The sequence below is a fragment of the Cuculus canorus genome, chromosome 1 (genome assembly GCF_017976375.1).
Source record: "Cuculus canorus isolate bCucCan1 chromosome 1, bCucCan1.pri, whole genome shotgun sequence".
In the NCBI taxonomy this organism is placed as follows: domain Eukaryota; kingdom Metazoa; phylum Chordata; class Aves; order Cuculiformes; family Cuculidae; genus Cuculus; species Cuculus canorus.
In genome coordinates, this window is record NC_071401.1 from 159,789,762 (window position 1) to 159,807,551 (window position 17,790).

Below are 17,790 nucleotides of genomic sequence, written 5' to 3' on the forward strand. Positions count from 1 at the left end.
CATCAGAACTCTGCTGACGAAGTGAGTGAAATTTTGCTGGTTTTAAAACAGTGAGCTTCCTGTGCTGACATCACTCAAGATTCCACCAGTGGTCTTAGTATCCTTTTTAAAATTTTAGTTACTTCAGATCAAAGCTAGAAATTCTTCTTTCCTTACCTTAGCCTGAAAAATAATTCCCTGTGTGTTACTTTCTGCCTCTTGAAGATGGAACCACCTTTGGTTTTGCAGGAAATATGTCCCTACTACACAGTCATTAGATGTTTGCCATGGAAATGAATTCAACATTCTTCCCATTTCAGCCTCTTGCACCTTGCCTTATCCCCCAAATAAAGAGTTTTTGTTTGTGTTGGGTTTTATTTTTTTTAATTCTTATTGTGAAACATCTCAAATTCTTATTCTTATATCTCATTCTTTGAAGTCTTGGAAGTTTAAGCAATTGTTTCTGTGTTGTAAGGACGGTTTTGAAAAGAAAGCTGGCACTGCAAATGTTCCCCTCAGGGATCAGAGTATTTTACTTGATCATGTGTGCTCACAGTAGTCATCTGCATGTGAATTAGCTGTTGCTATTTCATGATGTAGAAAATGATGAAGGTTTTTTATGAGAGGCTTACCATACAGCTGTTTGGTTGTCTCTCCATGCCATCCAAAAGCAACAGCATCTAGATGTGAGTTTTTGAGCTCTAAGTTCTTATGACTAATACAACAAGGTAATCTCTTCTCGGCAGAAGGTGCCTCTGATAGTTTTAGGATCAGAGAAAATGAAAAATTACAGCAGAAAACTACATGCTGGTAATTTCCACTAGTTATCCTGAAGTCCTTTGTATGTGGCTTTGTAAAGGAAGGAATTGAACCGAGGCTTACAGATCCAGAATTTATTGACTGATCTTTTGCCTCCTTATTTTCTGGTAGAAGGAACCATCATGTTTGTCCTTGAATGTCTCTAGTATTGGGGTTGGTTTTGAGGACTATGACAGCAGGAATTATTGTTGTGTAATTTTCCCTTTCATCCATCAAATGAGCGTCAAATACTTTAGCGGTCACTACTCAGCCTGATGCTGAGAAAGCATTTCACAGAGCCCGGCTGCCTTCTTCCTTTTCTTTGTTATATAGAAGTTAGCTTTGCTGACAACTTTATTGGCTGTTTCAACGTGCAGTACATCAGTGATAGCTTTGAATCCTCTGCCTTCTCTGTCCATTGAAACTCTGGGATAAGATCTTGCACTTTCTTCTGTGCTTACTACTTTGATTAAGGATGGTCTTATTTGCCAGAAGTTTTCTTAGTATTAAAAAATTATGATTAAATTATTTGGAGTAAAACTTTGTGCCTGTATGGCAGGGCACATATTTCATCTTTCTTAAAGTGAACCATACTTCCTTCACACTATTAGTTTCCACAGTTTAGATGATTCTGCTGTTATTACAGGCGGATGAAAATAATAATGACATTTTATATCAACATTTCTGCTTTAAAAATGAGTGCTGCAAGAAATTACCTGTGCCTAAATTGTTAATAGAAAACCATTTAACTGAAATTTGTTGTATTAACTACTTTGAACGTCATGCAACATGTTGCCCAAATACTTCATAAATTATCTTAATTGCCTGTCTTTTTCATTGACTGGATTGAAATAATAAAAGTGAATACGGCCATTAGACATGTGTGTATCTTTAATGTGCTTTGACTCAGATTGCCTCCTAAAGCATTTGTCTGTAAAGTTTTTTTAGTCTTTGTTCGAATTATAGAAAACCCAGAAACTCATTAGAAGTTTTGAAGTAAACTTCAGACATGGCTCTTTTTGATTTATTTCATTATTATTTTGGCATTTCAGACCTGAGCGGTAGCCTCCTTGATCCTTCTAACCCAACATAAATATCATGCTGGCTCAGCATTGGGAGGGATTCAGCCTCTTGTTTTTCAAAACTGCTTTCATCTCTCCTTTTTTGGTTAAAGGCTCCACATGCTGGTGTAAAGTAAGCCTTTAATTAATACCACATGGAGTGTTTTTTTTCCCCCACTAACTGCTAAGTGAAGTCAATCATTGTATGATTTTCTGTTTTAACTCAACTATGGGGGAAGCTTTCAATGTAAAATTAACTAGAATTTCATGTATATTGACTTTGGCAGGAAAAAAGAGATATGTAGAGGTAAACTGCAAGATCTTCTGGATGCTAATTACTGGGACTTGTTAAGTAGACCAATTTAAAAATCCTTATACTAAATATAGCTTATAGCTAAGAAAATAAATTTCCATCTCCCTGTGGTCTTCTTTTAATTTTCTTTTTTTTTTTATGATCTGGCAAGGTGGATTAATATATGGAATTCTTAACCTTAAGTAGTTAACTCTTAACATTTAGAGATCAGACATAAATGAATACCAACGTTTGGATGAAACATTTATTCAGGAGACTGAGTACAGGTTTAGAGAATGTCAGTATCTCTTCTTTAGTTGTGTCATTATCTGCTCATCTTCAGAGCGCAGTTAAAATCACATTATGCTGAGAGGTTTTTGGGTCATGTGAGTTCAAATCTTCTGAGTTCAGGGTTTAGATGAAGCTTTGGTTTCAGAAAGAAACTTCAGGAACTTTGCTAAATTTCACATAATTTTGAATTAGTAACCACTTTGTCTTCAATAAAAATGAGAAAGAGACTTCACAGCAACTTTTGCCTCAAGGCAATGACTTACTGCAGGGTAACTTTACTGAAACAGGCATATGCGCTTCATTCAGAAGTATATTTGATATGGGAAGTTCAGTGGCAAAGATGTAGTTGTATTTTTGAGGGCATCCTCAAAGATGATGCTTTCTAAAGACTACGCTTTTTAAATTTTCGGCTGTCGTGACTGTGCTGCCACTCTTTTAAAACTATGGGCAGTGAGCAGTTACTTGGAGCAGAGCCTGGTAAGTAATTTTAGGAGTGTGCCTGCAAAACATCTTTAGCTCACTTGGGACTTACTTCACTGAATGTCATCCTTTTCAGGTTAATACAGAGTCTGGGCATGCAAAATCCATCCAGCGAATGTTAGACCACCTAAAAAATGTTCTCATTGATGGCGATGTGTGGCAGTTGTTGTTGTAAGTTGTCTCAGTATACCAACAACAACTTAAAGCCACTTTTCATTTAAATGTTATTTACTGTTTCTTGAGGAGAGGTGAGTTTCCTCTACAGATTCCCTCTATTGAGTTTGAGTTAGAAGATAAACTTTATATCTTGTTGCCTAATGTTTTCAAATGCTCTGAAGACAAATGCATGAGGAGACAGTGCATCTCTGTTCATCCACTTGCTTAATGTCTCTATTTCTGTGAAGGCAACTACACACAAGGTAACAAAACATGATCTTGGAGAGTGCTAGTTATCAGTATGTGTTACTTCTTTCTGGAGCTCTCCCTTTTTTGTTCTACATCCTCTCATTCTGTAGGCCTACATTTGGCATAATGAATATGGTGTGCAACCAAATCAAAGTTATACCTGAAAAACAGAGTGGTTAAAAGAAACAGCAGTTGAAGTTGCTGGTGAAATTGCACAAAGGCTCCAAATCAACTACCCATCTGCATGGCAACTTAGGCGTGTAGTCATGAGTATCTCATTTGGCACTTCATTGAAGAGAAAATATGTATCTAGTCCTCCTTCCTGATACTCAAAGCTGTTGGTCTTCCTTAACTAGGAACTCCTAGAATATCTATGTTACTTTATAAAAACGGAAGTTGTTAGCCAGTGTGAAAATTTCTCAAGCAGGGGGACAGAAATCTTGCAAGACCTTTGGCTGAAAGTGCAGAAAAGAGGGTTATGAAGGTAGACAGAGAACCATGACATATTCACAGATGATAAATGTAGAATATATTGCAGGCTTCCTCCAAGCACACATGTTGAGATACAAATTTGAAAAAAAAAGCAATCTGTAATCTGTTCAAGCTATTTATGTATAATTACTGTTGAGAGGTGAGAATCACAGAATCACTAGGTTGGAAAAGACCTCCAGGATCATCGAGTCTAACCATTCCTATCGGCCACTAAACCATGTTCCTGAGCATCTCATCCACCTGTCTTTTAAATACCTACAGGGATGGGGACTCAAAAATTTTTTTTCTGATGTCTAGCCTGAACCTCCTCCGGTGGAGAAAGAGAAAGAAATGTTGTTTTTATTTGCAAGTACACAGGAGACTTCCTGTGCTATGACAACTCAGTATTTGTAAGAATATAGACAGAAAAAAACCCTTGCTTTTGGCCTTCAGTGGATCTTTTCTGGCCTTAAGGTATTTTATTGATCTTTAGGTTTCCTCATAGATGATATTGCTCTGGAGTCTGTTAAGCTTCACCCTGAAATATATTATATTGGAATTGAGCTTCTGATATTTTATATGCTGTTATTCTTTGAGTGCTTTCAAAATTTGCCCCATTTCTTTTTCACTAGGATACACTTTCCCTGTAAACCCAATTATTGCATCTTGAAATGCTTGTTTTGTCAGGCATGATCACTTACCATCTTTACATTCCTGATGACTGGTAAAGCTCTATATTTTGGAGAAGATATTTCCAGCAAGTTTGTCAGGAAAATAATTACAGATTTGCACACCAATATTAAGTTTTATTCATGTAGATTTCTCAATCCATAAACTATTTGAATGGTTGTCCCAGAACAAAGGCAATGCCTTTTAATATTGAGGCCTTTGATCTCTTCTGCGTACTAATTATCAGCTTTGGCTTTCATTGTGCTATTTCTTTTGTTCCACTGTTGGATGTTTTCCATTTTTTTTCATTTTAATTCTTTTCTCTAGTATTTCATATTAATTTTTAGGAATTATTTTTATGTGTCTAACTTCAAGTACTACAGTATTGTCATGCTAACTTGTATTCTTATATTATGCCTCAATATGATATTATAAAATCACCAGCAGCAATCTCTTTCCATTACATCATTATTATCCTGTAATACATAATAAAGTCTTAAGGTTCTTGAAAGTACAATTTTTCCACAAAAAAGTGTTATTTAACAATTGCTTTCTCTTCATTTAGAGGTAGACTAGCTGAATGGTGGGCATCCTGTTGGGGATTGACACACCAAGAATTACCACATCCTTTCATAAATCCTCCACTCTAGAAAAAGGTGAAAACAAACCAGAAACAGAAAGTTTTTTTAGTGAATAATCAGTTTCTTACTCCTGATTCCTTTTGTTTGTGGAATGACACAAAAAAAAAAGTGTACTTACGCTAGAGATCCACATTTCAAAATCTCCAGATTATTTCCATAGTGTGGAAATAATCATAGCATTTGTGCTGCTTTTACCCAAATTCAAATTTTCACAATATTTAAGGGTTAGCTAAGGAGGAGAGAGCACAGTTAAAAAAATAAGGCTTTCAGGACAACCTTGTACTGAACAGAGAGGTTCTTATCAGCCAGTATTAAAAAGAAGTCATTCCTATGAAAAGTACTTGAATCCAGTTGCCTCAGGTGTTTGGGAAATAATCTGAAAATGTAAATCTTCAGAAAAGCATGTTGATCTCATAACAGCATTTCAGTCTCTGGACTCGAAAGCGTGCTCAAGAGGAAGAGCAAAAGCAAGAAGAAATAATTGGCATGTCTTTTCTTCTCAATATAGGTCTGGGCTCACAGACTTTGACTACCCATAGTTCAAGGAAGGCTCTGCGGAGAGGAGATAGAGAAATGGGACTCCAAGTTGAGTCCTGTGCAGTAGGAAGATAAGGAGCAGAGGTGTCTCCTGCTCACATTTAAAGAAGCACAAATTTGAGTGGAAGCACTTCTGTCCTTATTTCAGACAAGCCAACTCCTCTGAGAGTCCTGGCCCTATGTTAGCACTGCACAGCCTTGCACTTATGTACAGCTACTGACACTTCCCAAGCAAAGCCCCAGGACTCAGCTGAAACCTTTTTTGCCTTACAGGCTTCAGCTTTTCTTCAGCGATTGAACTCCCTTGGAGGAGGGTCGTCTTGAGCAACATTTTGTCATTGTTTAATGTCAAGCTGCAAACCTGTCACGTGCTGTGTAGATAGTTTACTGGCCTCATTAAATACATCCCTAGATTGATTATCTTTACAGTTTCTGTGCTATGTGGTTTTTTAAGTCCTGATCATGTTAGAACAGATCAATTCCACTCTGCTGCATAGGGTAAAATAACTAGGGAATAGAAAGCTGCTTTTCCATCAGTATAAACAGTTTAGTCATATGTGCTGGCCTTTTCCTCAGATAGGACTTTAGTAGCTGATGTAGTGTTTCCTCAGCATAATTAAGGCAGTTCTAGTTTATTTCTGCATTTCTGTTTCCTGTTGCCTCTTCAAGCTGCAGTCCTCATGTCAACCAGCAAACTCCTCTCTCTCTCTCTCTCTCTCTCTCTCTGTCACCCTCTCTTTTTCTATTTTTCCCTAAAGTTATATTTGACAGTTCTTTCGAAATCTGCTCTCAGAGACTGTGTACGAAAGGGAAAAAAGATGGGAATGTCTTGGAGAGCCTTATAATTCTCACTAAAAGGCAGGTTTACATGTTTGGAAACATACTAGCTCTTCCAGTTGTACCCCGGTGTGGTGGTCTACCATAAATTTCAAGGAAGACTTTTCAGCTATGGTAACTTGAATGAGCTATCATGAATCTAAAGTGTTCCTATTGTGCCCTTCAGGAGACAACATAAAAAAAACAAACAGAAAACCAAACCAAGGAGTAGCCCGTCCTTTTTATATCTTTTGTATTCTTCTACTTAGAGCTGCAGTTTATGTTTCCTACGTGCTGGTTTTCGTGATTCCAGAGTCTATATTTAAAGTATTAATTTGTCATTAACAGGTGTCCTTTTAATGAGTTAATTCCAAACAGCAACAACCCACTCACACAACTGTTTGTCAGTTGTGATATCCGGACTTGAATTTGGAGACTGGTCCATATCTCTGTGTGTTCATACGTGTATGTACTGCACATCATACATCTAATGGAATGGGGACTCTAACTGACTAATAGAGAATGTGAGTGAAGTGTAACCAAAGCATCTACAGTCCTTCATACCTCAGCAGATTTTCCCCTGAGTAGGGCTGTCATAATAGTTGTTTCTCTGCACCTTTTTTTTTTTCCCTATAAAAAGAAAGGGCAGTTATGAGCTGTGTATGCCTGAGAAAATTTGGAAATGAACAATAATTTGAACAAGACATTACTTTTCCCTTCACAAACCTTACCTCATGCAGCCAGCTGAGAACACTAAGAGTGTGTTGGGTAATTGGCTTTCCTGCATCCCATGTCTTTAATTGCCTGAATATACAATCAGCTCAAGGTACATTTCTTGTGCTCTAATGAATTTTAACATAAAGGTTTATTTCCAGATGGATCACCACTGGAACAGCTTTTCGACTGTCTGATAATTTAAATTAACAAATTGATACCAAAAACTTGCCACCCAAGAAATTAAACATAGAATTTATTATGTAATTGTGTGGTTATTTTATCTGTGGACATAAAGGTGACTTATCAAACAAATACAGCTTTCCCTGGAATTTCCTTATATCATGGCACTAGGTTGACGTTAATTTTGGAACTGTTGTAATTTGGATAAAGTTTGAGATATGTTACTTCAAGGTGAAAAAAAGCTTATTTAAACCTTCTGTAATTTTTAATTCACTCTGTGCATTTATTTGTGACTTGAAAAAAAATAAGTAAATGAAGCTCTTCTTTCCTGATACAGTCTTTTGGATTATACGAACACAATAAGAGGCATTAAGGCATGTCATTTCTCAGCTGAAAAAGTGCCATCTAGTTACGCTGTAAAAGTGAGTACAGCACAGTTCATAGAGTATGCATGAACATTTAATCAATGCTACTGTCAGAGTAAAAATGCAGCAGTTTTGACATACCTCTGCAGTCCATAGTTATGGAAGGCATAGAAACAAAATAGTATGTTGGATACTGTTTAGATTCAAACCTGCCTCTGATGTAGTGGGAGAAGTGGGCTTCTGGGAACCTCATGAGGTTCAACAAAGCCAGGTGTAAGGTCCTGCACCTGGGTCGGGGCAGTCCCCGTTTTCAGTACACGATGAGGGATGACGTGCTTGGGACCAGCCCTGCAGAGAAAGACTTGGGCGTGCTGGTCAATGAAAAGCTTGACATGAGCTGGCAATGCACGCTTGTAGCCCAGAAAGCCAACCATATCCTGGACTGCATCAAAAGATGCATGGCCAGTAGGTCCAGGGAGGTGATTCTGCCCCTCTTTTTCTCTCTTGTGAGACCTCATGTGGAATACTGTGTCCAGTTCTGGAATCCTCAATGTAAGAAGGATATGGAGCTGTTGGAACGGGTCCAGAGGAATAGGCTATAAAGGTGATGGGAGGGCTGGAGCACTTTCCCTGTGAAGACAGGCTGAGAGTTTTGGGCTTGTTTAGCCTGAAGAAGAAAAGAGAAGGTTCTGAGGAGGCCCTATAGCGACCTTCCAGTACCTGAAGGGGCTACAGGAAAGCTGGAGAAGGACTATTAATAAAAGCTTGCGGGGATAGGAAAAGGGGGAACAGATATGAACTGGAGAGGGGCAGATTTAGACATTAGGAAGAATTTCTTCAACGTGAGGGTGGTGAGGCACTGGCACAGGTTGGCCAGGGAGGTTGTGGATGCCCCATCCCTGGAGGTGTTCAAGGCCGGGCTGGATGGGGCCTTGGGCAGCATCATCTAGTGGGATGTCCCTGCCCATGGCAGGGGGATTAGAACTAGATGATCATTAAGGTCCAATCCAATCCTACCTATTCCACGATTCTATGATTCTATGATTCTATGTAGCTTTAACTTCAACTATGTCATTTAACTTCTACATGCAACTGTTGCCTCACTTGTAAAAAGACAGATAATAATGGTTACCTTCAGATGGAAGTTACAAAGTTTGAAGAGCAGCAACGCTCTTGAAGAGTAAGGATTTTTATTTCAGAAGTATGAAAGGCTATGCGGATGTCTGCTGTGACATTGCTCTGTTCATTATTCTGTCCCACTTTGACCTGCCATTTGAAGTTGGCACTGAGAGCCAAGTGACTTAAACCTCACTAAATAAAAGAGTAATAATTGTATTTGACCACCTCTGTCAAAAGTTTTCATACTCTCATATGAAACAAGATCTGTGATTTCTATCATCCTGTATTTTGTGATCAAAAACTATGCTATTTTCCCTCTCTCCACCTCTTGTAACTGTGAATGATCGTAATTACAATTGCAATCTGCACCTACAGACATATTTTGATTTATTAAATAGTCTTTAATTTATTTTCAGTCAGGTTTCATTGCAGCAAAAGATCTCAAGTCAGAGAGTCTAGTCCATATAAATGCTCAAGACTGTAGGAGGTCATGGTGGCTTAAATTCAAACCAGAAGGTCTGATTTCAGGGAACTGTCATATTAATCAGCTGCCTCTGATAATTGTCATTTCTGTATTGTTGTAAATATGTATTTATCTGCAATATTACTGCATATACTGTATTTCAGGAAAAGCAGAGGTTTCTGACAGACGTCCTACAAGAAGTGATGTTGCTGGATGGTTTGGCCAGTTCACATCCAGTATCCCAGGAGGTGCAGCAAGCCACAGACATTGACAGGGTATTTGACTGGATTGCCTATAAAAAGGTGAGATTAATGAAACCTATCTCTCTCTATGTATATACATATGTCAGTAGCTATTAGAAAGACCATATTCCATCTGTAAAACAAATACCATTGTAAAAATGCATATACTAGAGTGTCTTCTATTTGGGAAACCTTAATTTGTGTGGAACATATTTGGAATATGCCACTGCAATTTTAGCCAATTACATTCAACACATTCAGTGTTATTAACTGTTATAAATAAACTTGGGAGGCTGTCAGAATTCAGCAAGATTTTGTTTTATTACTATTTGTTTTGTGGGAGTGTGTGAATTATGTTAGATGCTTTAAAAAGCAGAAGCGTATGTAGTCTTTTTCCTATTGAAACTCTCTTGAAAACTTGTCAAGTGCTAAAGTTAAATGTAATTTTTTTTCTGTTGTTTCTATGCATGAGAATTTTTCTGTCAGCTAGTGAAAACTCTGAAGTCACTGCTGAACACGGAGAGGGGAGGAACTGCCTTGTGGGATGATGAAGGAATATGCATGAAATTCAAGCAATTCCAAATTGTATTTCAATGAATAGAAAGCCTTTTGACCAGTTTGGGGACTGAACAATTTCTGTGTAGGAATGAGGGGGTTGTACACTTCCACCTTCTCCATCATATGGCTAGGCTCGCTGTTAGCAAATGGTCTAAAAGCTGATGATTTCCATCAGATCATATGTTTATTCTCTGCTATGTGGTATGTTGTGTAATACTGTGCTTTAATGTCATGACCAAACGTTGGATGTCTGACGTAGAGGCTGTACTGGAGTTACAAGTCTTCTGGCTATCACCTTTGCATTTGATAGTCTTCTGTGGCGTTAGCTGCCAACATTGGACTGTAACAAGATGGCAGCAGCACAGCACTGACTTGCTACTGAGCCTCCTGTTTATCCAGTGCACTTCCTGGGCTAAAAAAAAGAGGTATATCCTCTCTTATAGTTATCACTTGTTCCCAGTCAGTAACAACTTCAGCTTGATACTTTTCTATGAAAGGATATTATGCCTTTAAGAGAGAGTATATGATAGTGTGTTTGTATGTGTCCATGTAATAGGTATAGGGTGTAATATGCAAACATGAAGTACTTTGGAAGATACTTTAACATGCTGGAGTTGCTCAAAAGCTCAAGTAACATTTTCAAAAATCTCTTAGCTGGCTTTGAAAACATTACTCTTGGTCAATTAAGCTATAATAGCCAGCAGCTTTTAGCATACTGAAGTATTCTCCTTGTTTAAATGTTTCAGTCCTATGTTTGCTGATGAGAGCTGAACCTCGGTACATTCAGAGGCTTATCTCACATCAGTATCTTAGTATTTAAAGCTAATTATTTTTTTCTAATTAATATCATAATAGTAATATCATACACTAAACTGTAACACTTGACATGTTTTCATCTTACACTTTACAAACATTAAGTGATTTTCATTTGCAGTGAAATGACAAACAGTACAGAAGGATACATCTCTATATTCTTAAGTATTTTACTCAGGCTAATAAGATCAGTCTGTTTTCTTGGAGGATTAAGAGCACAATTGCTATCTTGTATCTGTCCATTTAGAGGTTCCTTTTTTAGTGTAACAGCATTTATACACAGTGAAAAGGGCAATGTCTCCACTGTGCTTCTCTGATGACCAACTCTCCCATACACTAAGTGACACTGAATGTGTTCATATCAGGACCTGATCCTGTAAATTGTGAACAGAGTTATCAGATCTAACAAACCACCTAGGGGAATGGCAATGGAAGAATTTGCTTGCACACTTTCATAGGTTGAGAAGGTTAAAAGACCCACGCTTTCAACCGTGATTTTTTTGTTTTCTTGTCTGAGGATTTGTCTGGTATTCTGTGTAATCATTCATCCAATTGTTTTAGATACTGGCAGTATATAATAGGAAGAAACTTTCGTGACTGACTTCATAGCTGTTCTTTTCACTGTTTCTGTATCCTCCCCGTGCACCTGACACCATTTCCTTCTGTGATTAAATTAGAGGAAATCTAAAATGCTTTAGATCTTACATTGTTTCACTACTATGCAACCTAGTGTGTATGCATGCATAGCTTGCACTAAAATCAACTAGGGAAACAAGCTCATTTATTAGACAGCTAGAATGTTTGCCTATCCTTCCAGCTTTCTGTTGTCTGCGAGGATAAATACTGTGATGAATGGTATGCCAATAAAATTCGAACTGTAAAATTATGCTGAAGGCATTTACCTGGTCAGGTTTGCGCTCAGATATTCTCATGTGCCTCAAAGCCCTCCTCACGCAGTGAGCCCTGCTTGAGGGATATTGTTGCTGATGTTTCTGGGATGGATTGCACGTTAAGAAATCTCATGGCATAACCCCCTGAAAAATGGTATTCAGGTAATCCCGCAAGCAGAGTGAAACAGGCGCTACAGCCCTGCAGCACACAATGTTTTTCCACTTAAGCTGTAGAGGGTAATGTTTTGCCTCTTTCAAAAGCATCAGACTTGTAATTCTTCAGATAGGAGTGTGTCATCCTCCACTACAGCCACAAATATGTAGAGAGAAATGGGAAGTCGTGATAGTTCATTAGTAGGCAGTACTGGTAGATGATTTAAGGCTCTCAAGTTACCCCAGAGAGTGGGCATGTCTTCCTAGTGCAGCTGGAAGTGAGATAGTGATAGTGTCCTCCCACTATGATGGGAAAAGTGGATATGTCCCAAGTGCAGCAGGAAATACAGCCTGTTGAACACAAGAGTAGAACTGAGAATTGTTAAATCAAAGGAAAAATCATGACAGCCTTTCCATACCAGAAATAACTGACAGCAGGAATCATAGCCCTGGAGAGCTACATCAGCAGAGGAGGAGAGAGTGCAGCAAGAATAACATGAAGAGCAACAATCAGCAAGGAACAACCGACTGTAATAAAATGGAGAAAGAAGACAGCTGCATCTCGGAGGGAGCAGCCAGACTCAAAAGAATGAGAGGGAGAAAGATCCAAGACAGAACTAAAGGAATCATAGCCCTAGATGAGCAGTCACAAACAGATAAGAGAAAGGATGAAAGGGCACTGAGGACGCTGTAGAGAGACAGATAATATCTGAAGTTGTTTCAGTCAGCTTGTTGCGTGCTTTGAAGTACACTGGTTGAAGATTGTGGCAGCAGTCAGAGCAGTCAAGACCAGTATGATGGACTGTAACTATAAAAGTACCCCCGGTAGAATATGTCTTGGCAAATGACAAACAATAATCAAAACAAGAAAGAGGATGATGGAAATAGGGAAGAATATTCCTTTTTGTTCCTCCCTGTAAGCAAAATTAACCTCAATAGTGAGATCAGTTACTGGTTCTGGCTTTGTAATACAAACAATTCATTGTTTCCTAAACCTTTGTAAGTATAATCTCCTTTTCCATCTTAACTCTGTGCTAGTGCTTTAAAAATGTTTTTTCCCTACTTTTTGTACCTGAGTGATGTAAGGAAGATATATTTCTAATAGTAATAAAGGGCAATCATGCTCTATGCTTCCCTTCAAAGGCAATGGTTTGCATTAGGAAATCTGTTGAACTAAAAATTTGCACAAAGGAAAATGCTCAGCTTCCATGTATGTCACATTAACATTTCTGGCAAAGGAGAATTTAAGAAAATGAAAGTGGTGGCTTGCTCACCCTTCTGGGTGTAATTCTCTTTGAAACTTTACAGCATAATGTGTTCTGCAAGAATGCAGAAGAGTAGGAGGGCTAATTGCAGTCACTGGACAGACTTTCTAAAAAATGTATGATTTTACTTCTGTTCTTAAGGGACTGGGAAGGATATTGGCATTGTAATAACAAAATAAAACAAAAATCCCCAAACCCTAAAACATCTGTGCTGCACAATGAAACCAGGATTAGTATCAGAATGAAATCCACTCATTTCATAAGTGCAATGAAATTCTAACAATATGCATCTATGAAATGACCATAGCAAAGTGAGAGCAGCTGATTAACAGTGAAAGAAATACTACATAAATACTTATAAATAGTAAAATATAATAAGATAGATTTTATTTTTAATTGTTCATGTAACATCTAATAATTCAGTAACATACAATGGCATCCAGCTAGTTTCAAAATTCTTACAAACCCAGGTGGCTTTACAACCCACTCCCTCACTGCAGCATAAAGGGAGAGCTTTTTGTTCTCCCTAACTAATTTAGTCATGAAGTCACCTGTGAATACCATTAAGTCCTGGGTGTGCATTTGTGCGATGCCAGTTTCTCTCCCATGACTTGTGAGTGCCAGATTACAGAAGGTGCTTTCGGAAGCCATTTGTTCATAATGCATTGTAACAGAGGAAGTATCTGGTATTGAAAGTAATTTCTTTCTGTTTAGATAGAAAGGTTGTAGGTCATTACTGCTTCCAGTGTGAAAGCTGTTGAAAACTTTAGGCTGTCCCAAAAATGCCTGACTTGAAGTATGCAGGTTGTTCCACTCCAGCCAGTGTGTGCTAGTATACAACTAGCAGGTGCTTCAATATACTTAAAATGCCTATCTTAAATATGCTTCAATATACTTAAAATGCCTATCTTAAATATGGCACCTGAGCACCTTCCTGACTCAAATCGAACTGTCTTTAACCTTATCATGCTGTTTGTCATGTACTAAATATTTTCTGAAGAAGAAACAGAAACCCCTGTGTGTGGTATATAAAAGAGCTACGCAACTACAGTGGTTCAGTAGTGTTGTGTTCCCCACGCTGGGCAGAACTGTATATGGGTATGATTACAAATAATAAAAATGAAGCACAAACGTTAATAAAACTGTTGTATTTTAAAGAAGAACTTGTAAGGCTAGATACCTCAGTCAGGGAAACACAAGGCAGAGTGATTGGGAAAACAAAAATCTGTTGTGGTACAAGACCGTCTACTGCCTGTTCCCTACTGAAAGGCAGCAGCAAAAGGTAGCTCCCAAAGTCATCAGGAGGCGATCGAAGCAGAAATGGCAATGGTGCCTCAAGATACCCCTGCTCTGCCATCATGTTACATTGCTGTCCCCAGCATGGTGTGTCCATGTCTCAAATATTTTCATGGCATAAAATAAAACGTTGATAAAGAAGGTGGGTGTAAAAAGAAGTACTAGCTTCTGCATAAGGGTTCCTGAAATGCACTTGCGTTTTCTGCCTCTGTAACTCAACTTTGTAATAATAATTTTCAGCAAAAGGCAAAGCAGAACATATATTCTTAAGACTTTACAGTTTATTTTTGTTCTTTTTTCCCTGAAGGAGTAAAAAAAAAGCAATGATGCCATAGTAAAGGCAAAGGGTAACTTTTTATGACATATATCCTAGTTCAGATCAGTAGAACAAGAGGAATAATTAGAAGTCTTAAAGTAATGTGGCACAAATTCTAAGAATCAAAAGTATGAACCGACAGGGCCTCTATTCAGGAGGGAGCTCTCTGGAATAACCTCTGCCACACTATTTTGTTGTTGTTGTTGCTTTTTAAAGGTATCTTTAAGTACTGAATGATTTCTGAAGCTTAAAAATGAGCAAGTATAGTGGCATGTTTAACTGTAGTTAGTTGAAAAATAGATAAATGCGATGAGATTCTTATGTGGTATTTAGTTAACTAAAAAAAACTCCAAGGAATATCCATCTTCATGCTTCATGGAAACAAACCAAGTCAAACAGATCTGATTTCAGTCTTTGATAAGATGAAACATGTGGCTGGTAGCGATAAATTTGTGTTGAGACATAGGGTTTTAAAATCTTTGTTTTATTACGGCATAGCACTCTAGCTAAAACAAACAAACAAACATTGCTATACGATATCACTTCAGAACATGTTGACTGAATTAATAGATAGTTATTAGATCATTTTGATCCCCAAGGTGGTCATCGATGGAGAGTCATCACAAATTCTGAGTTTTATTTTACTTAATTTGCTTTTAGATTCTCTGTGAAGCTGGTTGATAAAATGGCAATGCATTTCCTCTTTAAAGTGAAGTAAACATGGCCATATCAACACTTCTGTAAGTGTTCATCATAAAAGGGAAGTTCTTTGCTACTTCTAACGTGGATTATGGAGCCACTTTTATTATTACATGATATTCTCAATACACTGGATTTTAAGATACACTGGTTTATTTGCTACTTGCTTGAATTCTAACAATGGCTCATCTGTGTAAATAATGTTGTCAGCCTCTCATCTTTGTCCATCCTTGAAGATCTCTTAATACAAGCAGTTAAAGTAAAAGTATAATGTGTCTTTGTCCTTGTCAGTGATGTCAGAACACGTAAGAGATGGTGAGGCTAAATAAAACTCATGTTGTAAATGGGGTCCTGATAGCATTTTGTCTAGGTGACTGATACGTTTTATTATTCAAGGAAAATGATGTGACAATATCCACCTGAAGGACATGATTAGATATGGTCATCTACCCCTGTATTTTGTTCATTGTGTCATGTTCTTAAAATTTGCAACGGAATTTATGTCTAAGACAAATTTTTCACCAAAGCTCATTTTACCATCTGACCATTTTTGTATTATCAAGCTTTAGAAGAGCTGTGTTTGTCAGACTAGAAAATGATTATGATTTCGCAGTGGAAAGCTCTCCTTGAATATAATGTTGCTTTTTCAGTGATGTTTTGCCATCAGGTGAATGGCCTTACAATCTATAAAAACAACATAAGATGTCTTTACACATCTTTACTGATTTAGCATGGTATTTTACAGGCTTATAGATATATTAGTTGATTTTAAAAATATTGGCTCATCCACACTATATGTAAAGTTTTAAAAATATAGCAAGTTTAGATTTTTAATAAATATATTCTGGTTTTATTACTGAGTGTTAACAACACATTAACTTGTGGTTATGCACTGTTTGATAAGCAAATATCAGCTGGAAATCCTCTATTACTCTAAAAAGTAAAGAAGATAAATTAGATGACTTTTTTTTTCTAGTCTTTACTGTTACTATTAAGTGCGGGTGGTTTGTTCGGGCTCCTTTTGATGACTGTAGTCTCTTTTTAACAATTTGTTACAGAGTACTTACCAATCCAACCCAATTTCAGCCAAGTACATAGCTACTTGCTTAATATTATGCATCTAAGCTGTGTCACTTATGTGTTTAAGGTACTTCAGTGTGTCACCAAATGGTGGCCTGGATGAAGAACTTAAGGCTTAGGCTCATATTGTCACATTTTGTGCTTCTATGCTGCATAATCTGTATATACTTATCTCTTTCCTCACTTCCTCTCATGGCTTTTACGTGGCATTCTCTAGGAACTCTGCTTGAACATTCTACGTTTCTGCCACAAGGAGGAAATCGTAGGCACGTGTTTACTGATTTAAACAAATACATTCTGTTACCATAATCAAATAAGGAAGCATTCACACTCATCAAATTAACATGCATTAAGCTTCATTTTTATTGTAGTATTTGGGGATGCCATTGGAGAATACAGAAAATAGTCAAACTGATCTATTACAGTGCTCAGTTTCTGAAAATGAGGAATTAAGTGCTCGTGACTCATGATACAGTCTAATTAATTCCCTGAAAAGAATTTCTCAGTGCGTACTTCTGGAGTTCCCAGAGATCAGAATATTTTGGATAGAGACAGCTGAAGAATTCCAGAGAAGGCTTAGCAATTATCTCTGCATTTACAGCTCAATAGGAGGACTTTAGCAGAGGTCTCTCAGGAGCCTTCACAGTACTGTGTTGTAACTGGTGGCGTGAACAGGGCACGCTTGTTCCACGACTATCAGGGTAAGACCATATACCATGAAAGACCGTTCAGTTTACAAAAGTAGGATGATAAAATATATTTTAGCATGACCTTCTCAGTGGGAGCTGAGGGATGATTGAACTTCTCTTGGAGGAAAAAGGAAAAAGCAAGAGGATATGGTGAATATGTTTGCTTAAGGAAGCATAGTGTAAATGCAGCACCTGGGTTTGCAAGTAGTTACTCGTTTTTCAGTTTTACATACAGGACAACCAAGGGATTTTGGTTGATTTTCTTAATCAACTTGACAAGTTGTTCAACAGACACCACAGCCATACTTCTCCCACCTGGCAATCCTCTTCTTTGGGGTGCTGAGGGTGACAATTCTGTTGATTTGATGCACTCCATGTGAAGTAACACAGCAACTTAATGATCAAGTTTTTAAATAATTCATTTACACACATAGAGACTGTTCTGTACCTGCATTTGAGCAAGTATTGCAGATGTGATTTAGTTAAAACATATTTTTTTGTGTTA

At 37.6% G+C, this 17,790-nt stretch overlaps 1 protein-coding gene across 1 annotated transcript in view; it reads left to right on the forward strand.

The window, feature by feature from the left end:
* TRHDE (thyrotropin releasing hormone degrading enzyme) overlaps positions 1 to 17,790 on the forward strand; it is a 219,476-nt gene that overhangs the window by 90,670 nt on the left and 111,016 nt on the right. The window contains exon 6 of the mRNA XM_009566220.2: positions 9,449 to 9,586. Coding sequence (XP_009564515.2) covers positions 9,449 to 9,586 — 138 coding nt within the window. The remainder of the gene's footprint in view (positions 1 to 9,448; positions 9,587 to 17,790) is intronic.